Below are 21,505 nucleotides of genomic sequence, written 5' to 3' on the forward strand. Positions count from 1 at the left end.
TTACACATAAATTAGTTATTAAATTTAACTGACAGTTAACTTCAAGTTAACGCTATATGAAAGTTCAAGTTAATGACAAGTTAACTGTTAGTTAAAGTTAAATAACTTTCATGCAACTGGCCCCAGTACAGCACTGGGAATTTTCTCTGGAAACCTTATCTAAGCTGCGTATTGATTGTTTGGTGTATTTTATCAATGTCATTATCCTTTTGTTAATGTTTTGAAAATTACATACACTGTATATTCAATCCTTAATCCATCCCTCCACTCAACATTGCATCATATCCATTCGCCCGCTGCTCCCATGCGACACAAGTTAATGTCCGATTCTAAAGTGCCGCTTAGCTTTTGATAATGTACCGTTATGATACTTAACATACCTATCGTGTGTGACTGTAAAGTGGATTTTCCAACAGTAATAAATTTAGACTATGATAAATTGAAATTCTTTTTACTCTTGTTGGGCCAGGAAAAACCAGCTTGCCTCTTAATGTAAACATCTTTACATTGTATAATCTTTTCAGTTTCGTAAACCCAAATCCAGCAAACCTGTCATTGAGGTATGAAATACCTGTGTTCTTAATGCAACATGTACAACAAGCACCTAAACAGTCACAACCTCTGTAATTGTCCATAATATGTTCAATGTAGAAGGCACTCGTGGGCGCCATGTATGTCAGTGTACCTTATTGATATAAGGCATGAAATAAATTAAAAGCCAATAATTACAATGTTATCAAAATTTTAAACTTGTTATTTACATTATTTTTCTCTCTAATTTTTGTTCATTTCTTATTTCATTTTTATAGTGTTCATTCATTTACATAGTTCCCCCCACCCTTATTATTATTATCTTTTATAAATTATTTATTCTTAATGCATAGTTAAAATAGAATCTCTCTGGGTACGAGTTAGCTTTACTATTTGTCAACGTAATATGGTGAACTCGTTCCACTTGAGATTAATTAAGTCTATTTTTATCACTTTGAACATTTTGGATCCGTCAGCTCTTTGGACGAATAAGGCATGTCCTAATTTGCTCCGCTTTTAACATTGATTGGCAAGCCTAAAAACCAAAAAACATGTAGTCTGCGTTGTAAATACGTTTGTAGATTAGTGTAGTTGTAGTGCTAGATGTATTTATATGTAGTTTTTGTTATTTTACTCTGTTGATATTGGCCACATTATGTAATTCTTTTCGTTTGTCCTGAGGAAGGCAGAAAATTTGACAATCTGGTTGTTCTTGGCGTTGGTCATTTTAGTGCTTTGTATATATATATATATATATATATATATATATATATATATATATATATACTTCTTCAGGACAAACGAAAAGAATTACATAATGTGGCCAATATTAACAGAGAATAATAACAGAAACTACATATAAATACATCTAGCACTACAACTACACTAATCTACAAATGCATTTACAACGCAGACTACATGGTTTGGTTTTTTTTGTTGGTTTTTAGGCTTGCCAATCAATGTTAAAAGCGGAGCGAATTAGGACATGCCCTATTTGTCCAAAGAGCTGATCCAAAATCTATGAAAAGTTTTGGTTGTGATAATGTTGTCAAATTTAAAATTTTGATTATCAATAAATAAATGAATTAAAAAAAAAAAGGAAATTTGATTTGTAAAAGTTGCCTGAAGTATTGCTGTAGAGATTGTGTTCACAGACTGACGAGAGTACAAAGTAATGGGCAGTATAAGTGTGTACATGTAGGTTAGGGTTGATGTATCATATTTCAAGAGGCTGAATTTCTTAAAACTTTCGAATACGTCATTTGTACTTATGACAAGGAAGTAGTCCCCCTATATAAAGATCTAAAAAGTCATCCTAAGTTCATAGAAGACTGGTGGCATTTTCTACACCATGGTAATTTTCTTTTCATTTATCTTTATTTATTTCATCATGCTGACTATGTGTTTATTTATTTATTTTATTATGCTAATCATAGTTTTTCCAAATATTATATATATATATATATATATATATAGATATAGATAATAGTTACTTTTCGCAATGATCGGTAAAAGTATAGGTAAAAAATAAAAATGAAACACGAAGACGTTTAGTAAAGCTTTAGCGCTTTCATTTCAAATGTAATTTGAAATCTGAAGATTTGAAATGAAAGCGCTAAAGCTTTACTAAACGTCTTCGTGTTTCATTTTTATTTTTTACCTATATATATATATATATATATATACATATATAAAGCACTAAAATGACCAACGACACGAACAACCAGATTGTCAAATTTTCGGGACAAACGAAAATAATTACATAATGTAATTCTTTTATAAATTATTTATTCTTAATGCATAGTTAAAATAGAATCATATACATTATGTAATTATTTTCGTTTGTCCCGAAAATTTGACAATCTGGTTGTTCGTGTCGTTGGTCATTTTAGTGCTTTGTATAATGTTTTGTATTTGACCTTGTATCCACGTTGTGGATCCGACACTTGTAGGTATGGGGTGTTGTTGGAACTCAGTGCTTATATATATATATATATATATATATATATATATATATATATAAGAATAACAGACACAGTTTGAACTAGAATAGAATGTAACACATTTGTATTTCTCGTGTAAACAATTTCTTTTTCTTTTTTCTTTTTTTTAGCTTAGGTTCCGTTACCTCACTGTTCTACTCTTAATTTGTCTGCTGACCATAGACCATACAGAATCCTGGCGTAGAAGACGCTTCCGGCGATTTACCAGCAGGATAGGACGCGCAGTCAGGAGAGTCAGAATGAGAAGAGTGGGCACCGCGATCTCTGTCATCCGCACATTAGGGATCCTGGCTGGAGCAGGGAAGCGATCAGCAGAAAATGTTTGTTTGATATCTGTCAAAAATTAAAAGAATCAGACATATTCTTAAATTGGACTCCTTTTGAAATAGGTCCCTCGTTTGTATCGGGCCTTTCCATTTCATGACTTTTTAAAAGTTATCATATTTCATCATTATGTATTTTCTAACGAATTTTAAATTCAATTTTGAAATTACAAACTATTCATTCATTTATTTATTTTTCATTACTTGTACATTACTTGTACATTTTCAAAAATAATATTGATTATCTGAAAAAATTTCCGAGGCGAACAATAAGGCCTAATGAACAAACTTATATCTAATGCAACGAATAAATGGATGTGAGAATGCTTCACTCTTTAAACTAAAAAACGAAAGTAAACCTTTTCCCACACAGGTGCTTCCTAACCTAGATGTCTGTAGATTTGACACACTTGATTTGAATGACGACAATGAAATCTCGCAAGAGGAATTATCTGTTCTCATCCAAATGTCAGGACTGGAGGAATTGGATGATCTGTTCGCTAATCTGGACAAGGATAAAAGTATGTGCATTAAACCTACTCGGCTCTTAGGCTTCACCTACCTTTTGAGTTATTTATGATAAAGGAATTTCATTTGATATCTGATAACGAACATGAGAGGAAAATACTACAAATATTACTATCAACTAAATGTTACATGCATGTACTAATTTCAGTAGTAAGATAAGTTTTTTTTTTCTTATGAAACGTTAAACTCCAAGATTAGCACGACAATTGAACAATTATCCCATTTCTGTATGTTTTACTCTTGGTACGATTTCATGTTATTCAGAGAGTCAGTGATCACGTTTTTGCTATTCTTAACCAAAAGGACGGGGTTTGATATACAATTTATTGAAGTTATTTTTAAATTTGTGGAGGGAATTCATTTCTTGCGGAAGGTTATTTCAAAAGAAAAATCTCAAAATGCGCATCATTATAATTATTGAACAAGTAATGTATACTAAACAGTTATTCATCACTTATTGAAAGAAAAAGTCCAGACTTTTTAAACATTCAAATTATATTCCATGCAGCGAATAAAATTTATGCTATTAAAGAAATCCATTAACTATTTGATGTAAAATAAATAAATAAATAAATAGAAAAATGAAAAAAAGATAATCATCCCTTTCAATTTTTTATTTTAAAAAATCTAAATATTTCAAGTACACAAAAGTTAAAATTTATATCAAAATACTTCGACCGTATTTAAAAAAAAATACAGGTCGTTAAACGTCATTGTATACTTTAATTTTTTACGCAAATGTAATGTTTTAATTTAATTCAGTTTTACTAATTGTAGCTATGTTAGATGTGAGGTGTTAGATTGAAGAACCATAATGAAGAATAAGATAAATTAAATCGTGTGATCTGTAATTGATGATTAAATAGACTTTACAAGCTAAATTGATTAGTACATGCATAAGAATTAAAACAACTATATATCAAAAATAAGAAATGGAATATCAGTTACTGCTTTATGTTTGAACTCGGCAACAACTATTTACCCCGTAAGAATATTAAATTAACAGGCGACCTTGTTAATAACACAGCAACAACTATTTACCCCGTAAGAATATTAAATTAACAGGCGACCTTGTTAATAACACAGCAACAACTATTTACCCCGTAAGAATATTAAATTAACAGGCGACCTTGTTAATAACACAGCAACAACTATTTACCCCGTAAGAATATTAACAGGCGACCTTGTTAATAACACAGCAACAACTATTTACCCTGTAAGAATATTAACAGGCGACCTTGTTAATAACACAGCAACAACTATTTACCCCGTAAAAATATTAAATTAACAGGCGACCTTGTTAATAACACAGCAACAACTATTTACCCCGTAAGAATATTAACAGGCGACCTTGTTAATAACACAGCAACAACTATTTACCCCGTAAGAATATTAACAGGCGACCTTGTTAATAACACAGCAACAACTATTTACCCCGTAAGAATATTAAATTAACAGGCGACCTTGTTAATAACACAGCAACAACTATTTACCCCGTAAGAATATTAACAGGCGACCTTGTTAATAACACAGCAACAACTATTTACGCCGTAAGAATATTAAATTAACAGGCGACCTTGTTAATAACACAGCAACAACTATTTACCCCGTAAGAATATTAACAGGCGACCTTGTTAATAACACAGCAACAACTATTTACCCCGTAAGAATATTAAATTAACAGGCGACATTGTTCATGTTCATCTGTCTTACACAATAACATGGAAAGAAACAGTCCCACTCAACCATTGTTGATTGCGACAGCTTTAGATCTATTCGTAAAAAATCTTCATTATTTCAAACCACAAAATATAACCACATTGTAGTTTTACAGATAATTAAACTGTGTTAAGAAAATTACTCTCAGTGAATTGGTTTTTTTTTTTTTATATATATAAAGATGATGTGGTGACACGAGAAGAGTACGATGATGAACTTGGAAGCGATGTTTGTAAGGAGGAGAATGAGAAGACAGATGAGGAGGAGCAGAATGAGATGACAGGTGGGTTTCTCCGTCGTCTACCTTTGTGCATGTATATATTCAGCTCTAGCAATTTCATCAGTTTAAAATTATATCAAACAAAGGAAAGATAGTAACTGTGATCACCACCACCGATAGGAAATGTGTTTCATTCTCATATTTTAAAGGAACCATATTTTATCGCAACTGCAATATTGATTTTGAAGATTTTTGAAATCACAACAAATCTTCCTGTTGATTGAGACTTCTCATTAATAAAAGATTTTGTACGTCAGATCCAGTAAAATACAGTTGTATATTTTTTCTTTGACAGGTGATTTGCAAGACAATGGATCAGCTAAATCAGAAGACGTGTAATCTGATGATTTATAGTCTCTCGTGTTAAAGCATTTAGTGCATTTAATAATGTAAATGTTTGGTAAATGGATAGCTTACACAACATTGCTTTATAATATTTGATTGCTTTAAATGTGCAATTTCTGTGTTGCTGAGAAGATGACAATAAATTCAGAACAATCTGATCTTTTTATGAACTGTCTATTGTTTTATTTGAATCTGATACACAGTAGAGATACAGAATGTAAGACAGACATTTATTTATAGTGGGCGAGTATGATAGTCTTGTGCTTCATTGCAGGATGCATATCTGACCAAAGACCTATCTAGTGTTTGCTTAGAAATATTCACGAAATACGAGGATACATAAGAGGAAATAAATGATAACTAAATAAATAAACAAAATTAAGAATATCCGTAGCTGTGAATGTTTCATCTCCTTTCGCCCTCTAGATCCATTATATTGAACGCTGTTTAAGAGAAAGACGAGACAGTGATGGGAAAAATATCAATCTATGGAGTTTTCTCACGCTCGGTGAAAATTTAGTGTAAGAAACCTTCAAATTAGAAGTGACGTTTTTAGCCAAAGAAAGACGTTTTGGGAATGGAAGAGTTACTTTCCTTGAAATTCAGAGTGGCAATAGACTAATTACAAAATGGTCATGTTAAACTTTCTCTGAAATTAATTTTCTCAGATTCAACCATATAGAAAATGGACATCGCATCTTTCTGGATGTTTTCAGATTTTGTGGTTTAGAGAAAAATATAGTCAATTGCACTTAGCTACCAATAAAAAAAAAACCCAACAAAAACACAAACATACAAAAAAAAAACCCAAACCCATTCTCACTCTAATTACTAACCTAGTGATATCATGTAAATTCGTTGTAATGCACTTTTTCTTTAAAAAAAAAAGTATGTTATATACAATAGCATGTATGTACTTAATATGACATGGAATATGAAGTTTCAAGCTGATCCGAGTGTTGAACTAAGAGGCATTCAACAAATACACGTGCTCCTCGGTTGACATTGTTTTTTCTGGGGTGATTTTTTTCCAATGTTACCTTCAGCTACATGCTCTATTTATAACAGAGAACGGAATGTTGTATCAAATAGTTCTCCGTAATCATCAACAGTATCGTTACGCTTTCATTTCAATGAGTTGGTCCAAACACTACCATCAAATATTTATATAAGTACATATATATCTGATATGATTGTGATTTATCATTTTCTATTTCTTTAGAAAATACCTTTTTATTAAAACTCTTTTATGCTGGATATACCAGTCCATATTCCTTCATTGTAACTGAACAGAATACTCATTGTGTAAAGACAAACGTTTTCTATGAAATCATGCAAAATACGCATTCTTTTCTTGGAAAACTTAAACTCCAAAGAAAGAGTTCAGCGATGGAAATAATGACTATCGCCCACGAGTTGTACATTTGATATTCTTATATTTATATTCACTGAATCTTTTTCCCTTACATTTCTTTTGAAATTGACATTGCTTTCATTATGCAATAAAAACATGTTTGTTGCAAACTAGTTCGATCCGGTTTTCCAGTACCACCTGTCTGCAAAATCATTACCATATATGGAGTGTCATCAAGGTCAAAGGGTGCATTGGCTGTTCCATTTAACGTAACAAATGGGTCAACCATATGATATTTTAAATTTGTATTTTTTTAAACACAAAATAAATTTTTATTCGCTAACCTTATTTTGACATTCCAGGAAAATGTACTGTCGTCAAGTTAATATTGTTATGTACATCATACTTGCACACACATGGTTATAAGTCATATGTTCGACTTATTCATAAAGTGCGTAGCTGTAATTTTCTTTTGTCAATATACAGTAAATATATGTACCCACCATGTATTAACTACACGTATTTTTTTCCACACACAATCATTGTAAAACAAATTATAGCAATTAACCTATACAGCACGGGTTGATATAGAAATTTTAAAAAAAATCATATGAAATTTATATACAAGCATATCTGTTTCACGTTTCGATGTTTTACAGGACATATATATGTTAACGGCAAACTAACAACTCAACTTTATGGCAAACGCGCATCGTCGGGAACCCACGGTTGATTACGCTTCGTTCCTCTTTCTTCATCACCCATGGGTCCATTCATTCCTACTCGCTCGTTCTCATGAATAATTGATGAGGCAATTTGATTGGGCGCTCATAGTACACCCTGAGCGAATTTGTCCAATCAACAAGACGCTGTCAGCCCAATTTACATGTGTAGGTATACAATCGATGTGATAGCAAAGTTAAGTCAATGTTACCTTTAAAAACAGAAGAGTTCCGTTACTATAACGATTACTTTGATTGGACGATATTTTTAAATATTTATTCAAGAGAACGAGCGAGTAGGAATGAATGGACCCACGGGTGATGGAGAGAGGAACGAAATGTAATCAACCGTGGGTTTCCGACGATGGGCAAACGCGATGACTTTAGCTTCTCCATCGTCACCTTCCCATATTTATTTAGCAATACCATATTATCACCTGAATATGGTGTTCATGTCTCTCAACTGATTCGATATGCGAGAATATGTTCTACGCATAATCAATTTTTATACCGATGCTGGTTACTGGCAAATTGAAGTTAAAGCGATTTCAAAAGTCTAGTTAGCAGTCAGCGTTCCGCAAATCATATGGTCGTTATAATGATCTTATTAGGAAATACAACCTCTCATTACGTCAAATGCTGGCTGATTTATTTCATACCGATTGTTTTTGGCACACTGATTTTGACTATGGATTACTCCATTTACCTGATCAAGACATAGGGGTCATGGCGGGTGTGACCGGTCGACAGATGATGCTTAATAAAATGTTTATTCAGTATATACATACATACATATAAACGTCCATACATAAATACCAAGGATAACCCCATGAAAGCTCGAAAGCTTATTTCCAATGGGGTCCTTTGATGCTCGGATGTTTGTGCTAGGGGTCATTTATATGGGAGGAAACCGGAGTACCTGGAGGAAATCCACGTGTCCGAGAGGGCGACCGCCAAACCCTCTCACATACAACCACTGTCGGTCACGGGGATCGAACTCGGGTCGCAGCGGTGAGAAGTGAGAGCGCTATTCGGACACCCATTACTTTCCCATTACTCCTTCTATTGATGTTAACTACATATTACTCCCTTTACCCAATCCATGCAGATAGAGGGTTAACAGCGGGCGTGACCGTTCAACAGGGTATGGTTACTTCTCTTAGATACTTGATAACACATCTGGTCTTTTAAGGATATCAATGTTTACCCTGCTCTCAATTTCGTATTCTTTGTAGGATACTAGTACATGAGATTATCCTTGGACGAATTTGGCTCCACTTTTTTGGCACGCTGTTTTTGGCTATATTTAGCTCTAAAACTTCTTAGAATATAACTTAGTTTGTCGACCAATCAGATTTCAAGAAGTTGTTCATTAAGTGGCTCACTTATTCATTAAGAATTCCCAACAGAGAGATATCACGTGACTGACTGTGATTGGCTATTTGAAAATAAATTTTATGACATTGTAAATGTTCCCAGCCAATGAAAAACTAGGTTACATTCTAAGCCAGTTAGAGTATATTAAGTGAAATCTTATTGGATAAGAAGGGGCTCGCTCACTAACGTTCGCTCCGCCCCTTCTTATCCATTAAGATTTCACTTAATATACTCTAACTTATACATAGTTATTTCGGATTTCAAACATTTCGGTTGAGCATCACTGAAGAGACATTATTTGTCGAAATGCGCATCTGGTGCATCAAAACTGGTACCGTATAAGTTTTACATTATGACCCCTGGGTCGAGGCCTCTGCTGGTGGACTGTTAGTCCCCGAGGGTCTCTACAGCCCAGTAGCTAAGTACTTCGTTACTAGCTTGAAAATACGGATGTATATTTAATTGCTTTTATAAAATTTAGAAATTCATTTCAAAATTAAGGATTATCTCCCTCATGCATAGCTCTTATCCTTGGACGAATTTGGCTCCACGTTTTTGGCACGCTGTTTTTGGCTATATTTAGCTCTAAAACTTCATAGTTATTTCGGATTTCAAACATTTCGGTTGAGCATCACTGAAGAGACATTATTTGTCGAAATGCGCATCTGGTGCATCAAAATTGGTACCGTACAAGTTTTACATTCATCATTGTTCTCTATCTTCACCTTGTGTCCTGCAGAATGTGGTCTGAATCAGTTCCATTTTATTGTTAACCTGTCAGGATAGTGAAATTTGTGCAGTTTTTTCATGACTCCTATATCATTGCCAAATATTGGAATAAATTAAGATTTATATATGTTTGCATGCACATCGGCCTTCAATTTATTTACTTATCACGTGTTTCATGCCGATTGATAGGCTGTTCTTGACACGCTGATTTTGACTGCGGATTACGCTGTTTACCTGATTAAAATATAAGGCTAACGGCGGGTGTGACTGGTTGACAGGGGATACTTCCTCCTCCTAGGCACCTGATCCCACCTCTGGTATGTCCAGGGGTCCGTGTTTGCCCAACTATCTATTTTCTATTTCTTATAGGAGTTATCGATCACTGTTATCTTCACTTTTCATTTATAATTCGAATAATGATAGGAAGAGGGATGAAATAGGCTATGGCTGCTGCCCAATCCCATTCGCTTATAAGTGAATGAAATATTGTTTAAAATGAATAATTTGAATTTGTTTTCGTGATATTTGCAGAAATTATGCTCCCCTATAGACTTCAACATTAAATTGAACAAGCGATTATTTAAGGGATAATTAGTATTTTAGAATAATCTCTTGGTTAATCATTTTCATGTGTCGTAACCTCAAATTGTTAAAGGGGATACTCTAAATCTATGCTATAGATGTCCGGGCGTCCGAATAGCGCAGGCGTCCGGGTAGCGCAGAGGTAGCGCTCTCGCTTCTCACTGCTGCGACCCAAGTTTGATCTCCATGATTGGCAGTGGTTGTATATGAGAGGGTATGGCGGTTGGGCTTCCTCCGAGTACTCCCGTTTCCTCCCACATAAATGACCCCTAGCGGAAACATCCGAGCATCAAAGGACATGGAAATAAGCTTTCGAGATTTTATAGGTTATCCTTGGTATTTATGTATATATGTTTGCATGTATGTATATAACAAATAAATATTCATTTATTTATAGATAGGTTTCATTTACTAGTAGGACATGATAATTATTTTAAAATTCAAATCAGTGTGTTGTAGACTTTTTTTTTTACCAACAAAGATAATCTCAAAATACATCAGTTTTAAGACTTGTAATTCAGTTTCTCTCGTACATGGTGCAAATCAAAACAAAACAACGAATATCAAATTCCCGCAAAAATAATTAATTTTACAGTGCGTGTTTCTGCAAGATTTCATTAGCAAGATCGATGGCTGTTGTATTCAAATTGCTGAAGTATAGAGGCGTTGATATGGACTCTTGGGTGAGAACGGTGTCCTGGATCCTGTATTTATAACTTATGATTTCGGCCTGAAAGATGAAGGGGGCTAGCTGATACGATACAGTGCTTTCATCAAATTCCACCTGAAATTGTAAAGTTTAAGTGAAAAGTCACGAATCATTCAACGGAGAGAGAGAGAGAGAGAGAGAGAGAGAGAGAGAGAGAGAGAGAGAGAGAGCATTTTCATTTTTCTATATGCTAAAAGAAGATGATGATGTATGACAAACATGCTTGTCTATTTCTAGATGTAATGGCGTGTGTTGGAAATGTTATGTTTTACCTCTTGAATGAATGGATCGTAATATCCGAATGTGGTATTAAATATCACTCTGTACTTATCCAGGTATCCCATCACACTGTCAACACTCAGCGAAGCTGGTCCACAAACTAAACAGGGATACCAAATGTCACATTTAGTTTCATAAGATACTAGATTATATCTAACTACACGGATATTGTTTTTATTCCTGTAAGATTGTGTTGAGAGCTTACATTAGAAAAATATCTATTCATATGCATTTTTCCCTCAGTAACTAGATAGAACTACTATCACTCCAAAATTTTCCGACGTCCTCAGTACCCCCTTGTTTGTCTTAAGAGGCGACTATATGGGGTTGTTCTTCGGATGAGACCGCAAAAACTGAGGCCCCATGTCACAGCAGGTGTGGCACGAAAAAGATCCCTTCTGCTCAAAGGCCGTAAGCACCGAGAATAGGCCTACATTTTACAGCCCTTTCACCAGCACTGGTGTATGGAGCGCCAAATTAACATAAACTCAAATGATTGAATATATCTTCAAATATTTGAAGATATCAATAATTCATTTGGTGCGCGCAACAACTGAATTAAAGATCTCTTCAAATAATTAATGATATCTTCAATTCTGAATTATTGCGCGTATTAATTGAATTGATGATAGCATTAATTCTTCAGGTGAATTGATGCGCGCTTTATTTGAATTAATGATCTCTTCAAATGAATTAATGATATCAACAATTTAATTGATGCGCTCTACTATGCAATTGAAGAGAGTAATAATTGATATGATGCCCACATTAAATCAATTGATGAGAGCAATAATTTAATTGATGCGCGCATAAATTCATTTGATGAGAGCAATAATTGATTTAATGCGCGCATTAATTCAATTATTGCTCTTTTCAATTAAATTAATGATATATCTAATTCATTTGAAGAGAGGAATAATTCTTTTAGAGAGAGCAACTATATAATTAAAAATATCTTCAATTCAACATATCCACAATTGAATTAATGATATCTTTAATTGAATTGTTGCTCTCTTTAAAAGAATTGATGCACGATTAATTCCTTATACAAAAGTATTGTAAATAATTAAAGATGTCTTCAATTGAATTAATGAGATCATCAAATTATTTATACCAAGCTCTAAATTAATTATTGCGAGCAATATATTTCTACGAAATTGATGCTCTCATTAATTGAATTGAAGAGAGCAATAATTGAATTAATGCGTGCATTAAATCAATTATTCCTCTCATTAATTCAATTTGTGAGAGCAATAATTGATTTGAAGCGCGCATTAATTCATTTGATGAGAGCAATAATTGATTTAATGCGCGCATTAATTCAATTAAAGAGAGCAATAATTGAATTGATGCTATCTTCAAATAATTAAAGATATCTTCAATTATTTAAGTTTATGTTAATTTGGCACTCCATACTGGTGACGTCTCTATATGTGTAGAAAATTCTCGAGAGGGACGTTAAACAAGATACAATCAATCAATCCGACGTTGTGATTACGTATGGATTGATATCATTCGAGATATACCTTTGTCTATGTATTCCGCTGTACTAACGCCGTCCAAACTCGCACAGTGCGAGCACGTCCTGATCACACCGGTCCTGGTTCGCCTTCTTCGACGCCGTCTTCCTGTTGTGCTGCCTTGAAAAGGAAAAGGAAAAACTTTATCTTGACTAGGTTACAGAAAGTCTGACTTGCCCTTGTTTCAGTCCGTATCAATTCAGCAAATCCTACTTTTAGTAAGGAATGATTAAAAAAACAAAAATTTCAAAACATCAACATTTTAACACTTTCCGAAGAAACTCTAAAAAAAAAAAAAAAGCATGCAAGGGGTGTGACAAAATACATAACACATCCACTAAAATTTCACAAACCTTCAATTTTGTGAAATATTGTCACTAATATTCATTAGTTGAATATACCTCAAATCTTTGAGGTATATCCTAGTCATTGTCCTAGACAGGACTTACTTTTATACTCTCTCTCTCTCTCTCTCTCTCTCTCTCTCTCTCTCTCTCTTGTTTACCTTACTTACCTACGGCTTTGAAGTTATTGATGACTTTCTCAAGTTTTTCATCGATATTTTTCCAGATACGGTTTGATTCTTCTGGTGTTTTCCCCAGCTCTTTAATAGGAAAAGTGTAATTATTTGGTTTCAAATCAGAAAGTAATTCAAAAGATAGTAATTCATAAGCACATTTTAAGTTTTGGAAATTGTTATACATATCAAAATCACGTGACGTTCTCGTTATCATTTTATGGTAGGTCTATGACGTCACGGCTGGTTGCTTGGTTGTTTGTTTTATGTCCTGCATGTTTGGTTTTTTTTTTTATTCGCATTGAGACGTCACAAGGTGTAGGTAACTAAGTTATCCAAAACATCGCGACCGGCTGCTTGAGCTTAGGAAACAATACCTGGTCGACCATCTTTGTTTACAGCTGGCGTATAAAACCTCGTCGAAAATCATCAAAGACAAGAGTTTTTGCTTGGTGTAATTGAATGGTTTATAACATCAAAACCGGCTACTAGAGCTAACCAAACGATACATAATCTTTTGCTCATCTTTGTTTACAGCTGATGTGCAAGACTTAGTCGAAAGTGATTAGAGACCCGAGTTTTTATTCGGTGATCAAAACAAAATAAGCAATCGTATCAATTTGAAAATTCCCAATTTATTTTTGGTTCGATGTTGGAAAACTCTAATGTTATATTCACCTCGGAGGCACGTGCAAGTGAACATATGAGGACTGTTGGATTGATTGATTGAATATTGTTTAACGTTTCTCTCTAGAGAGACTATTTCACTTATATGGAGACGTCACCACTGCCGGTGAAGGGCTGGAAAATTTAGGCATATGCTCGATGTTTACGGTCTTTGAGCAGGGAGGGATCTGTATTGTGCTACATCTGCTGTTACACAGGATCTCGGTTTTTGCTGTCTGGTCCGAAGGACCGCCCTATGTAGTACGACAAGCAAGGGGTACTGAGGACTTATTCTAACCCGGATCCTCACGGGATCGGACTGTTCTAAAAATTTGCAAACATTGCAAATTACAAGAAAATGGCTGAGTGCTTGGGATAGTGGGGTTTATTTTATTTAAATTCTAACAATTCCTGATAAGAATTTTGAAAATCATGCATGTATATATAGCAAAATAAAAGATGCAATGACTTTTACATGGCTCGTTGCGAGTTCAATGAGCAACATATCAATTTCTTCCAACGTTAAGTGACGTCAATCAACTTTTCAAATTTTTGAAATCTTTTTTAAAAAGACACCATTCAATTTCACGTACTTCTCATGTCATTTTACACAATATGTAGAATATATCTCTATTACATGACTTGTCAGTGGCTTTATACCCCCGCAATAGGAGATTCGGGTTTATATAGTTTTTGTTCTTGTCTGTTTGCCCGCAAAAACTTTAACTTTGCCCATAATTTTTGAACGGATGGTGATGTGGCTGTCATATTTCACATGTATATTATATGTGACAAGATCTTTCTTTTGGTACCAACATTTTTGACCTTGTGACCCTCACCTTGGAGTTTGACTTTCTTTAACTTTCGAATAATTAGGGGTACGGCTTTCATATTTTTCATGTCGATTTCTTTTGATATGACCTTTTTAAGGTAACGAATTCTTATTTCACATGTGTATTCCTTGTAGCAAGACCTTGCCTTTGGCATCAAATTTTGACCTGATGACCTTACAGTTTCACCTACTTTTGAAAAACTTTAACCTTTAATTTGCCATAACTTTGATTGATTAGTGATAGATTTCATGTGTATTCCTTTTGACAAGATCTTTCTTTATCAAGTAAGAAATCTTTTTACCTCATGACATAAACCTTGGAGTTTGAATTACCTTTGAACAACTTTGACCGAGATAATTACTTTTGAATAGTTAGTGATAAGCCTTTCATATTTCACATGTGTATCGGGATAAAGTGCATAAACAGCTAAATTATCCAGGGCCTTATTGCTTTGGTTTATCAAGTAAACGCAAAAGTTATTTACCTGGCCTAGTTGCTGCCTTTAGATGCTTAGCCGTGATCCTGAAATCTTCCTCCATCATGTATTTACGTTCTCCGACTTGTTCCACCCTCTCTAGTGTTAAAGCGTCCAGCACATCGAAGAAGAGGCTTAACAGCTTTGTTAAAGGTCGGTTAAGATTTTCTTTTATTTCAGAGAGAGATGGTACAACACTGAAAATTACATCAGAAATTCCTTTAAACCATTCTGACAACTCTGCATTGAAAAACAAATAATTCAATCAAATTTTCTTGACCGCTTTTATTAAACATTTTGATAAACTGTTGAAAAAGAGCTAAACATAGAATGTGCTATAGAAATTTGTTAGATAGTTTATACATGTTTTATCATTGCTAAAACGCTTAGAAGTATTCATCATGAAATCCCCCTGTACCCATCATTATTCTTCCTGTCTGATCTAAATTCTGGATCTTCGTATAAAAATGTAACATTATCAAATTTCCCTTTCAACTTCATTATGAATTTTCATGAAATCGATATATTTTTTGTATTTATGATTGACTAACATCGAGGAAAAAACCCTATGATATAGATATTTTTAAAAAAAAATTCCCCTGATTATTTTGCGCATGCATTGTCCGTATGAAGTTACTCTTTGTAAATCTTACGGAGTTCCGGCACATTTGGCGCAGATAGCGTTTCGAATTCTATTAATCTCATCGACACAGATGCTGTTTCTGTTCTCGGTGAATCTTGCGAGGTTTCTCATAAGACCAGATATGGAGGCAATCATCTGTTTTGTGGCTAACTCGTCAACCTCTGAAATATACCATTGGTACATATCTGGATCCATTATAGATCTTCAGAAATCACTAGATCTATCAATATAATGTCCATGCCATTGTTTCTGTTTTGTTCTATTATTCTTTGCAAATTTTAGATATTATCATTATGTGAATTAGATATTTTCTTACTGTCCAAATAATAAAAATATATTTTAGTTGTAAAGAGCCTCAGATAATGATGTCTCTTTTAAAATCTGTACATTGTATATTTGTATACAAGACAAAACTGTCTGTATGGAACGTCAAATAAATAATATTTTTCACAATGCGTTCAATATGAGGTTTTCAGCAGAATAAAAAGTTAACTCGTTCCCCGTTAGGCGGAATTGTCTATACGGCGAGATAGTTCGAACCAGGTTTATTTCGTAAACGGTACGAACTGTATTAGCCAATCTTAATTAATTGTGGACTATTTGATAGGCATCAAATAATCTTGATTAACATCAACTCAAATAATTGAAGATATCTTCAATTATTTGAAGATACCATCAATTCATTTGATGCGCGCAACAATTTAATTAAAGATCCCTTCAAATAATTAATGATATCTTCAATTCTGAATTATTGCGTGCATTAATTGAATTGATGATAACATTAATTCTTTAGCTAAATTAATGCCCGGTTTAATTGAATTAATAATCTCATCAAATGAATTAATGATATCAACAATTGAATTGATGCGCGCTACTATTCAATTGAAGAGAGCAATAATTGATATAATGCGCGCATTAAATCAATTGATGAGAACAATAATTGAATTGATGAGTGCATCAAATCTATTATTGCTCTCATTAATTCAATTGGTGTGCGCATCAATTGAAATTGAAGAGAGCAATAATTGAATTAATGCGCGCATTAAATCAATTATTCCTCTCATTAATTCAATTGATGCGCGCATTAATTCAATTGATGAGAGCAATAATTGAATTGAAGCGCGCATTAATCTATTTGATGAGAGCAATAATTGATTTAATGCACGCATTGATTCAATTAGAGAGAGCAATAATTGAATTGATGATATCTTCAAATAATTGAAGATATCTGCAAATAATTGAAGATATCTTCAATCATTTGTCTGAGTTTATGTTAATTTGGTGCTCCATACTTGTGGACAGACTAAGCTTGCTATTTATTTGCTAACAACATATCTATAAAAATAAAATCACAACCATCGTTAATTACTGTTATTATGATTAATAGCATTATCATCATCATTACTATTACTTAGTAACAATTCCTATTTGAGTACGGTGATTGTGTATGAACAATCTTACTTGCAATATCCGGTCCAAGTTTTAGTCCACGACTTCCAGTCAATATCAGTGAATACAGTGTCAGTAGCAACGCCACCTTCCTGTTACCATGGTTACCCATGTTATCAGTCCTGAATAATACAAAAACTACTAGACATACCCCGGTACGCCCAATTATGTTCCGTGCAGAAGTTTCAATAATTTGGGGGTTTGTTCCCAATGGGTTTTTTTTCACCTGAGGTAGAGAACATAGAATTTCAAAATAAATTTCTCACCTGGCGACATTATTATTACACCCTTGCCGATGTGAGTGCGTAAACATGAGATAGAAGGAAGAGAGAGAGAAAGGGAAGAGAGACAATCCATTATACTTCTGTATCATTTTTTGTAGACACTGTATACATGTATGTAGTTGTGTAAAGTTAAAAAGTTCAAATTGAAATTCAGAATCTACAACTAACAATCAAATTCTCTGCCGTTTATCAGTGTCTCTCGTCCCGTGGGGATCCGGGTTAGAATGGTCCTCAGTACCCCTTACTTGTCGTAAGAGACGACTAAATGGGGTGGTCCTTTAGATGAGACCGCAAAAACCGAGGTCCCATGTCACAGCATGTGTGGTACGATAAAGATACCTCCTTGCTCGAAGGCCGTAAACGCCGAGCAGAGGCCTAAATTTTGCAGCCCTTTTCCGGCAATGGTGAAGTCTCCATGTGAATGAAAATTTTCTTGAGGGACGTTAAACAATATAGTTATACGCTCAGTGTATCTCGTTGGCTCGGGGTCATTCACGTGGAGATGAAACATGAGTTCCTTGAGGAAACCCACTTGTTCGAGAGGACAACCACGATTGTGTGTGTACATGACAAGGGAGCTAACAACCTCATCTCACCTTGCTGTTTGATCCAAGCAGTATTTCATAAGAAATTATTAGCGAACGTCTTATAGGTGTTTCATAACGGATGTTTTGATACATATAGATGGGAAGGACTACTTTACAATTAATAATTATGCAAATTTGTCATTTTTTGAAATCGTCGTTTGTTTTCACACGTTACGAAATAGACCGCCAACATAAAACCACAAACGTGTTGTCATTGCTGTATGTTAATAATTGTTTATTTTTAATTAATGATTTAAGTTTACTTGTACGATGCAATTTGATTTATTGATGTATTTTTTTGTTTTTTTTGTTTTTGTTTTTGTTTTTTTTTTTGCTTAGTAAGTATCAATTAAATAAATACTAATGTAGAGAAGAAAATGTCATTTGTTGAAAATGATGAAAAACATGATAGGAGAGAAGCTTAACGGCCAACCTAGCTTGGATGAAATTACGCTTCTTTTTAAATACATCATAAAAATAATTGTTTGAAATAAATCAAATTCTTAACTTAAATACGGTATCTTTATACATATGCAATAAATTGAGAATTCAAATCATATTTTCAGTAAAATAACTTACGCGTGTTTTTTCCAGCGAAATCCAACACGATTAAAAGCTTAACATGATATATGATTTTTTTTTTCTAATCGTATCATCATATAAACACAGTTCATTGGTGATTTATTCTGGAACACAAAATGCCTTAAGAGAACCCCTTATACTATCTATCACACTGGTACACAGCTCACGAATCTGTCGTCATCAACTGTTCATGATGAACGACAACCTGTTACCGATGGTTTTCCAATCGCGAACAAATTTCGTTTGTTGATTTTTGCATTAGCCGCTTATTGCAGATTTTAAAAAGCAGATGATATCCTCATCGCAGAATGAATCTACATTGTCTCTTGATATTGGCAGAATTTATACACTATGTATCATATTCTACTCAGTGATTTAGAATTTACAATGAAATATATAGAACATGACCTGGGGGTCCCCTATGGCTTTCCATAGGATAGAAACCTAGGAAGTGTAGTTTGTACAAGTTGATTTTCTTTATTTTACATCATGGGTTTATTTTTTTTGGTTAAATGAAACTTGCCATTCGACATCGAATAGAAGAAACTAAAGCTCAAGTTCGACTCCATTGACCTATTTGTTTAAAAACATTCATAAAATTCATTTTTCACACTATTTTTACCATGCCTTAAGGTGTTGTTTGTGCACAACAACTCAGGATGATACAACGTTGTAAGTGCTGGTTCAATTCTTACCGGTTCTTTATTGGTCCAAATATATCATACATTTATTACTTACCTATTCAAATGAAAATTGAAATACCAATCCATATTTTGAAAGGGTTTGGAAAGGTCTATATTTTGTGGCGACAGGATTTTTTAAACCTAAAGTCGAATGTCGCATTTGGCGAAGGAACAGTTACTAAGTAAACTGTTTTGGGTTTTACTCGGCCAAGGCAGGAGCAAGGATCGAACCCACGACTTCACAGTCACGAGGCGAACGCTCCATCGCTGACTAATCATGATCTTGCTGTTCTTGAGACGAAGAGTTTTCAAGATTTCCTCCACACATATTACCATATAAAACATTGATCCTCCATTTTGACTCCACCCTATCCCTCCTCTCCCCGGTGGCCACTAAAACAAACTAATTGTTATGGATCAGGATTACCAAAGTCCTGCAAAAATCAATTGCACATAGTTCAAGAACTTAACAATTCATTTACAATTAATGTATTTACGATGAATATATCAGCGAGAAAATATTAACTTACAGTAATCAGAGTTCACAGTGTCCATTGTTTGTTTACCGCCAAGCTGAATTCACACGCGAGAATATAGGTCTGTTCATTAGTGCTGTCGAAACCAGCCGTTAAGTCTATTCCCCAGTAATGAAAAGGTGAAGATAACGAACAGTGATTAATCTCATAACTCCTATAAGGAATACAAAATAGAGAGTTGGGCAAACGCGAACCCCTGGATAAACCCGAGGTGAGATTAGGTGCCTAGGAGGAGTAAGCTTCACCTGTCGACCGATCACATCCGCCAAGATCCCTATCTCTTGATCAGGTAAACGGAGTAATCCGTGGTCAGAATCAGTGTGCCAAGAACGGCTTAACGATTGGTATGAAACGCGTCAGACAGCATTTTATTCAATGACAGATTTTATTGGCAAACTAGATTGTTATAACGACCATGGATTTTGCGAAATGTTAACTTTAAACGCGACTGTTGAAGCCCCTGTAAATTCAACTTGTTTGTCTTGTTTGCTTGCCTCGATTTAAAAACTGATCATACGCAAACAAGCTATTGCCTATCGAATTAGTTGAGATATATAAACACCATATACAAGTGATAATGGAATATTGCTACATAAATATGGGAAGTTAACGATGGAGAAGCTGCTATCATACCGTTTGTCGTAAAGTTGAGTTGTTAGTTTGCTGTTAATATCCATTTTCAATAAAATATCTAGGTACGAAGCATATGTGGAGGGTTATGTGGTGTCTTTTATTTCGAGTTGACTGGGATATATCGAGTGTAATATTCAATGTAATTCTGTAGAGCGCTTATTACCACAGGATTTAGAGTTTATTTTGCTAAAACAAACTTGTAGACAATTCTATTTCTAGAAAGTATTCAGTGTCGGTAAACAGGCATTACATCACCAAAAAATAGAACGTCTGGAATTTTGTCTAGGTCACGTGTATCAATATCTAGTAAACATGTACTACACAATAGTATGTCTGATCATTGCCATGCTGCTATTGAGAATAAGATATTCAAAGTTTTTTCCCCATATATATTCACGTAAAAAAAAACTTTGTTCCCCGTATGTGCCATGATTTGGACAAACTGATTTTGAAAACGTCATAAAGCTTTCACTTTAAACATTTCCATTTCTTCTGGCCAAAGTGAGCAATGTGGCCTATGGACCTCTTCTTTCTCACGAGAAAAAAAAAATGGATGAGAAAATCAAGACAGTAGATTGTTTGTAATGTTACATCAGACAAAGACATTGAAAACTAA

At 34.1% G+C, this 21,505-nt stretch overlaps 2 protein-coding genes across 3 annotated transcripts; one reads left to right on the forward strand and one right to left on the reverse strand.

The window, feature by feature from the left end:
- The first annotated feature begins 1,731 nt into the window (after positions 1 to 1,731).
- Positions 1,732 to 5,899, forward strand: LOC125671374 (uncharacterized). Its single transcript, XM_048907028.2, has 5 exons — positions 1,732 to 1,885; positions 2,645 to 2,854; positions 3,231 to 3,378; positions 5,286 to 5,387; positions 5,680 to 5,899. Exons 1-5 carry the CDS (start codon positions 1,883 to 1,885, stop codon positions 5,721 to 5,723), a joined length of 507 nt encoding a protein of 168 aa, XP_048762985.2. The 5' UTR covers positions 1,732 to 1,882; the 3' UTR covers positions 5,724 to 5,899.
- Positions 5,900 to 10,990: 5,091 nt separating this feature from the next.
- LOC125670530 (uncharacterized) lies at positions 10,991 to 19,104 on the reverse strand. Of its 2 annotated transcripts, none has more exons than XM_048905740.2 (8): positions 19,035 to 19,104; positions 17,597 to 17,706; positions 16,146 to 16,296; positions 15,502 to 15,689; positions 13,516 to 13,605; positions 13,008 to 13,121; positions 11,475 to 11,581; positions 10,991 to 11,277 (listed from the first exon to the last, which is right to left on the reverse strand). In XM_048905740.2, the coding sequence occupies exons 2-8, from the start codon at positions 17,694 to 17,696 to the stop codon at positions 11,083 to 11,085; spliced, it is 945 nt and encodes a 314-aa protein (XP_048761697.2). In that variant the 5' UTR covers positions 17,697 to 17,706; positions 19,035 to 19,104; the 3' UTR covers positions 10,991 to 11,082. The 2 variants fall into 2 exon arrangements, with proteins under 2 accessions (XP_048761697.2, XP_056019585.1); XM_056163610.1 differs by lacking the exon at positions 19,035 to 19,104 and adding an exon at positions 18,465 to 18,485.
- Between the last annotated feature and the right edge of the window lie 2,401 nt (positions 19,105 to 21,505).

This window comes from Ostrea edulis, chromosome 4, assembly GCF_947568905.1.
Source record: "Ostrea edulis chromosome 4, xbOstEdul1.1, whole genome shotgun sequence".
Lineage (NCBI taxonomy): Eukaryota > Metazoa > Mollusca > Bivalvia > Ostreida > Ostreidae > Ostrea > Ostrea edulis.

Excerpts from the sequence above, each read along its gene's own strand:
- LOC125671374 (XM_048907028.2), top strand. Across the intron at positions 2,855-3,230 it reads GGAAGCGATCAGCAGAAAAT|GTGCTTCCTAACCTAGATGT; the intron begins GTTTGTTTGATA and ends TTTCCCACACAG. Across the intron at positions 3,379-5,285 it reads TAATCTGGACAAGGATAAAA|ATGATGTGGTGACACGAGAA; the intron begins GTATGTGCATTA and ends ATATATATAAAG.
- LOC125670530 (XM_048905740.2), bottom strand. The coding sequence starts at position 17,696 with ATGGGTAACCATGGTAACAGGAAGGTGGCGTTGCTACTGACACTGTAT. Across the intron at positions 15,690-16,145 it reads GCCAAATGTGCCGGAACTCC|TGTTGTACCATCTCTCTCTG; the intron begins GTAAGATTTACA and ends TGTAATTTTCAG. Across the intron at positions 11,278-11,474 it reads ACGATCCATTCATTCAAGAG|GTGGAATTTGATGAAAGCAC; the intron begins GTAAAACATAAC and ends TTACAATTTCAG.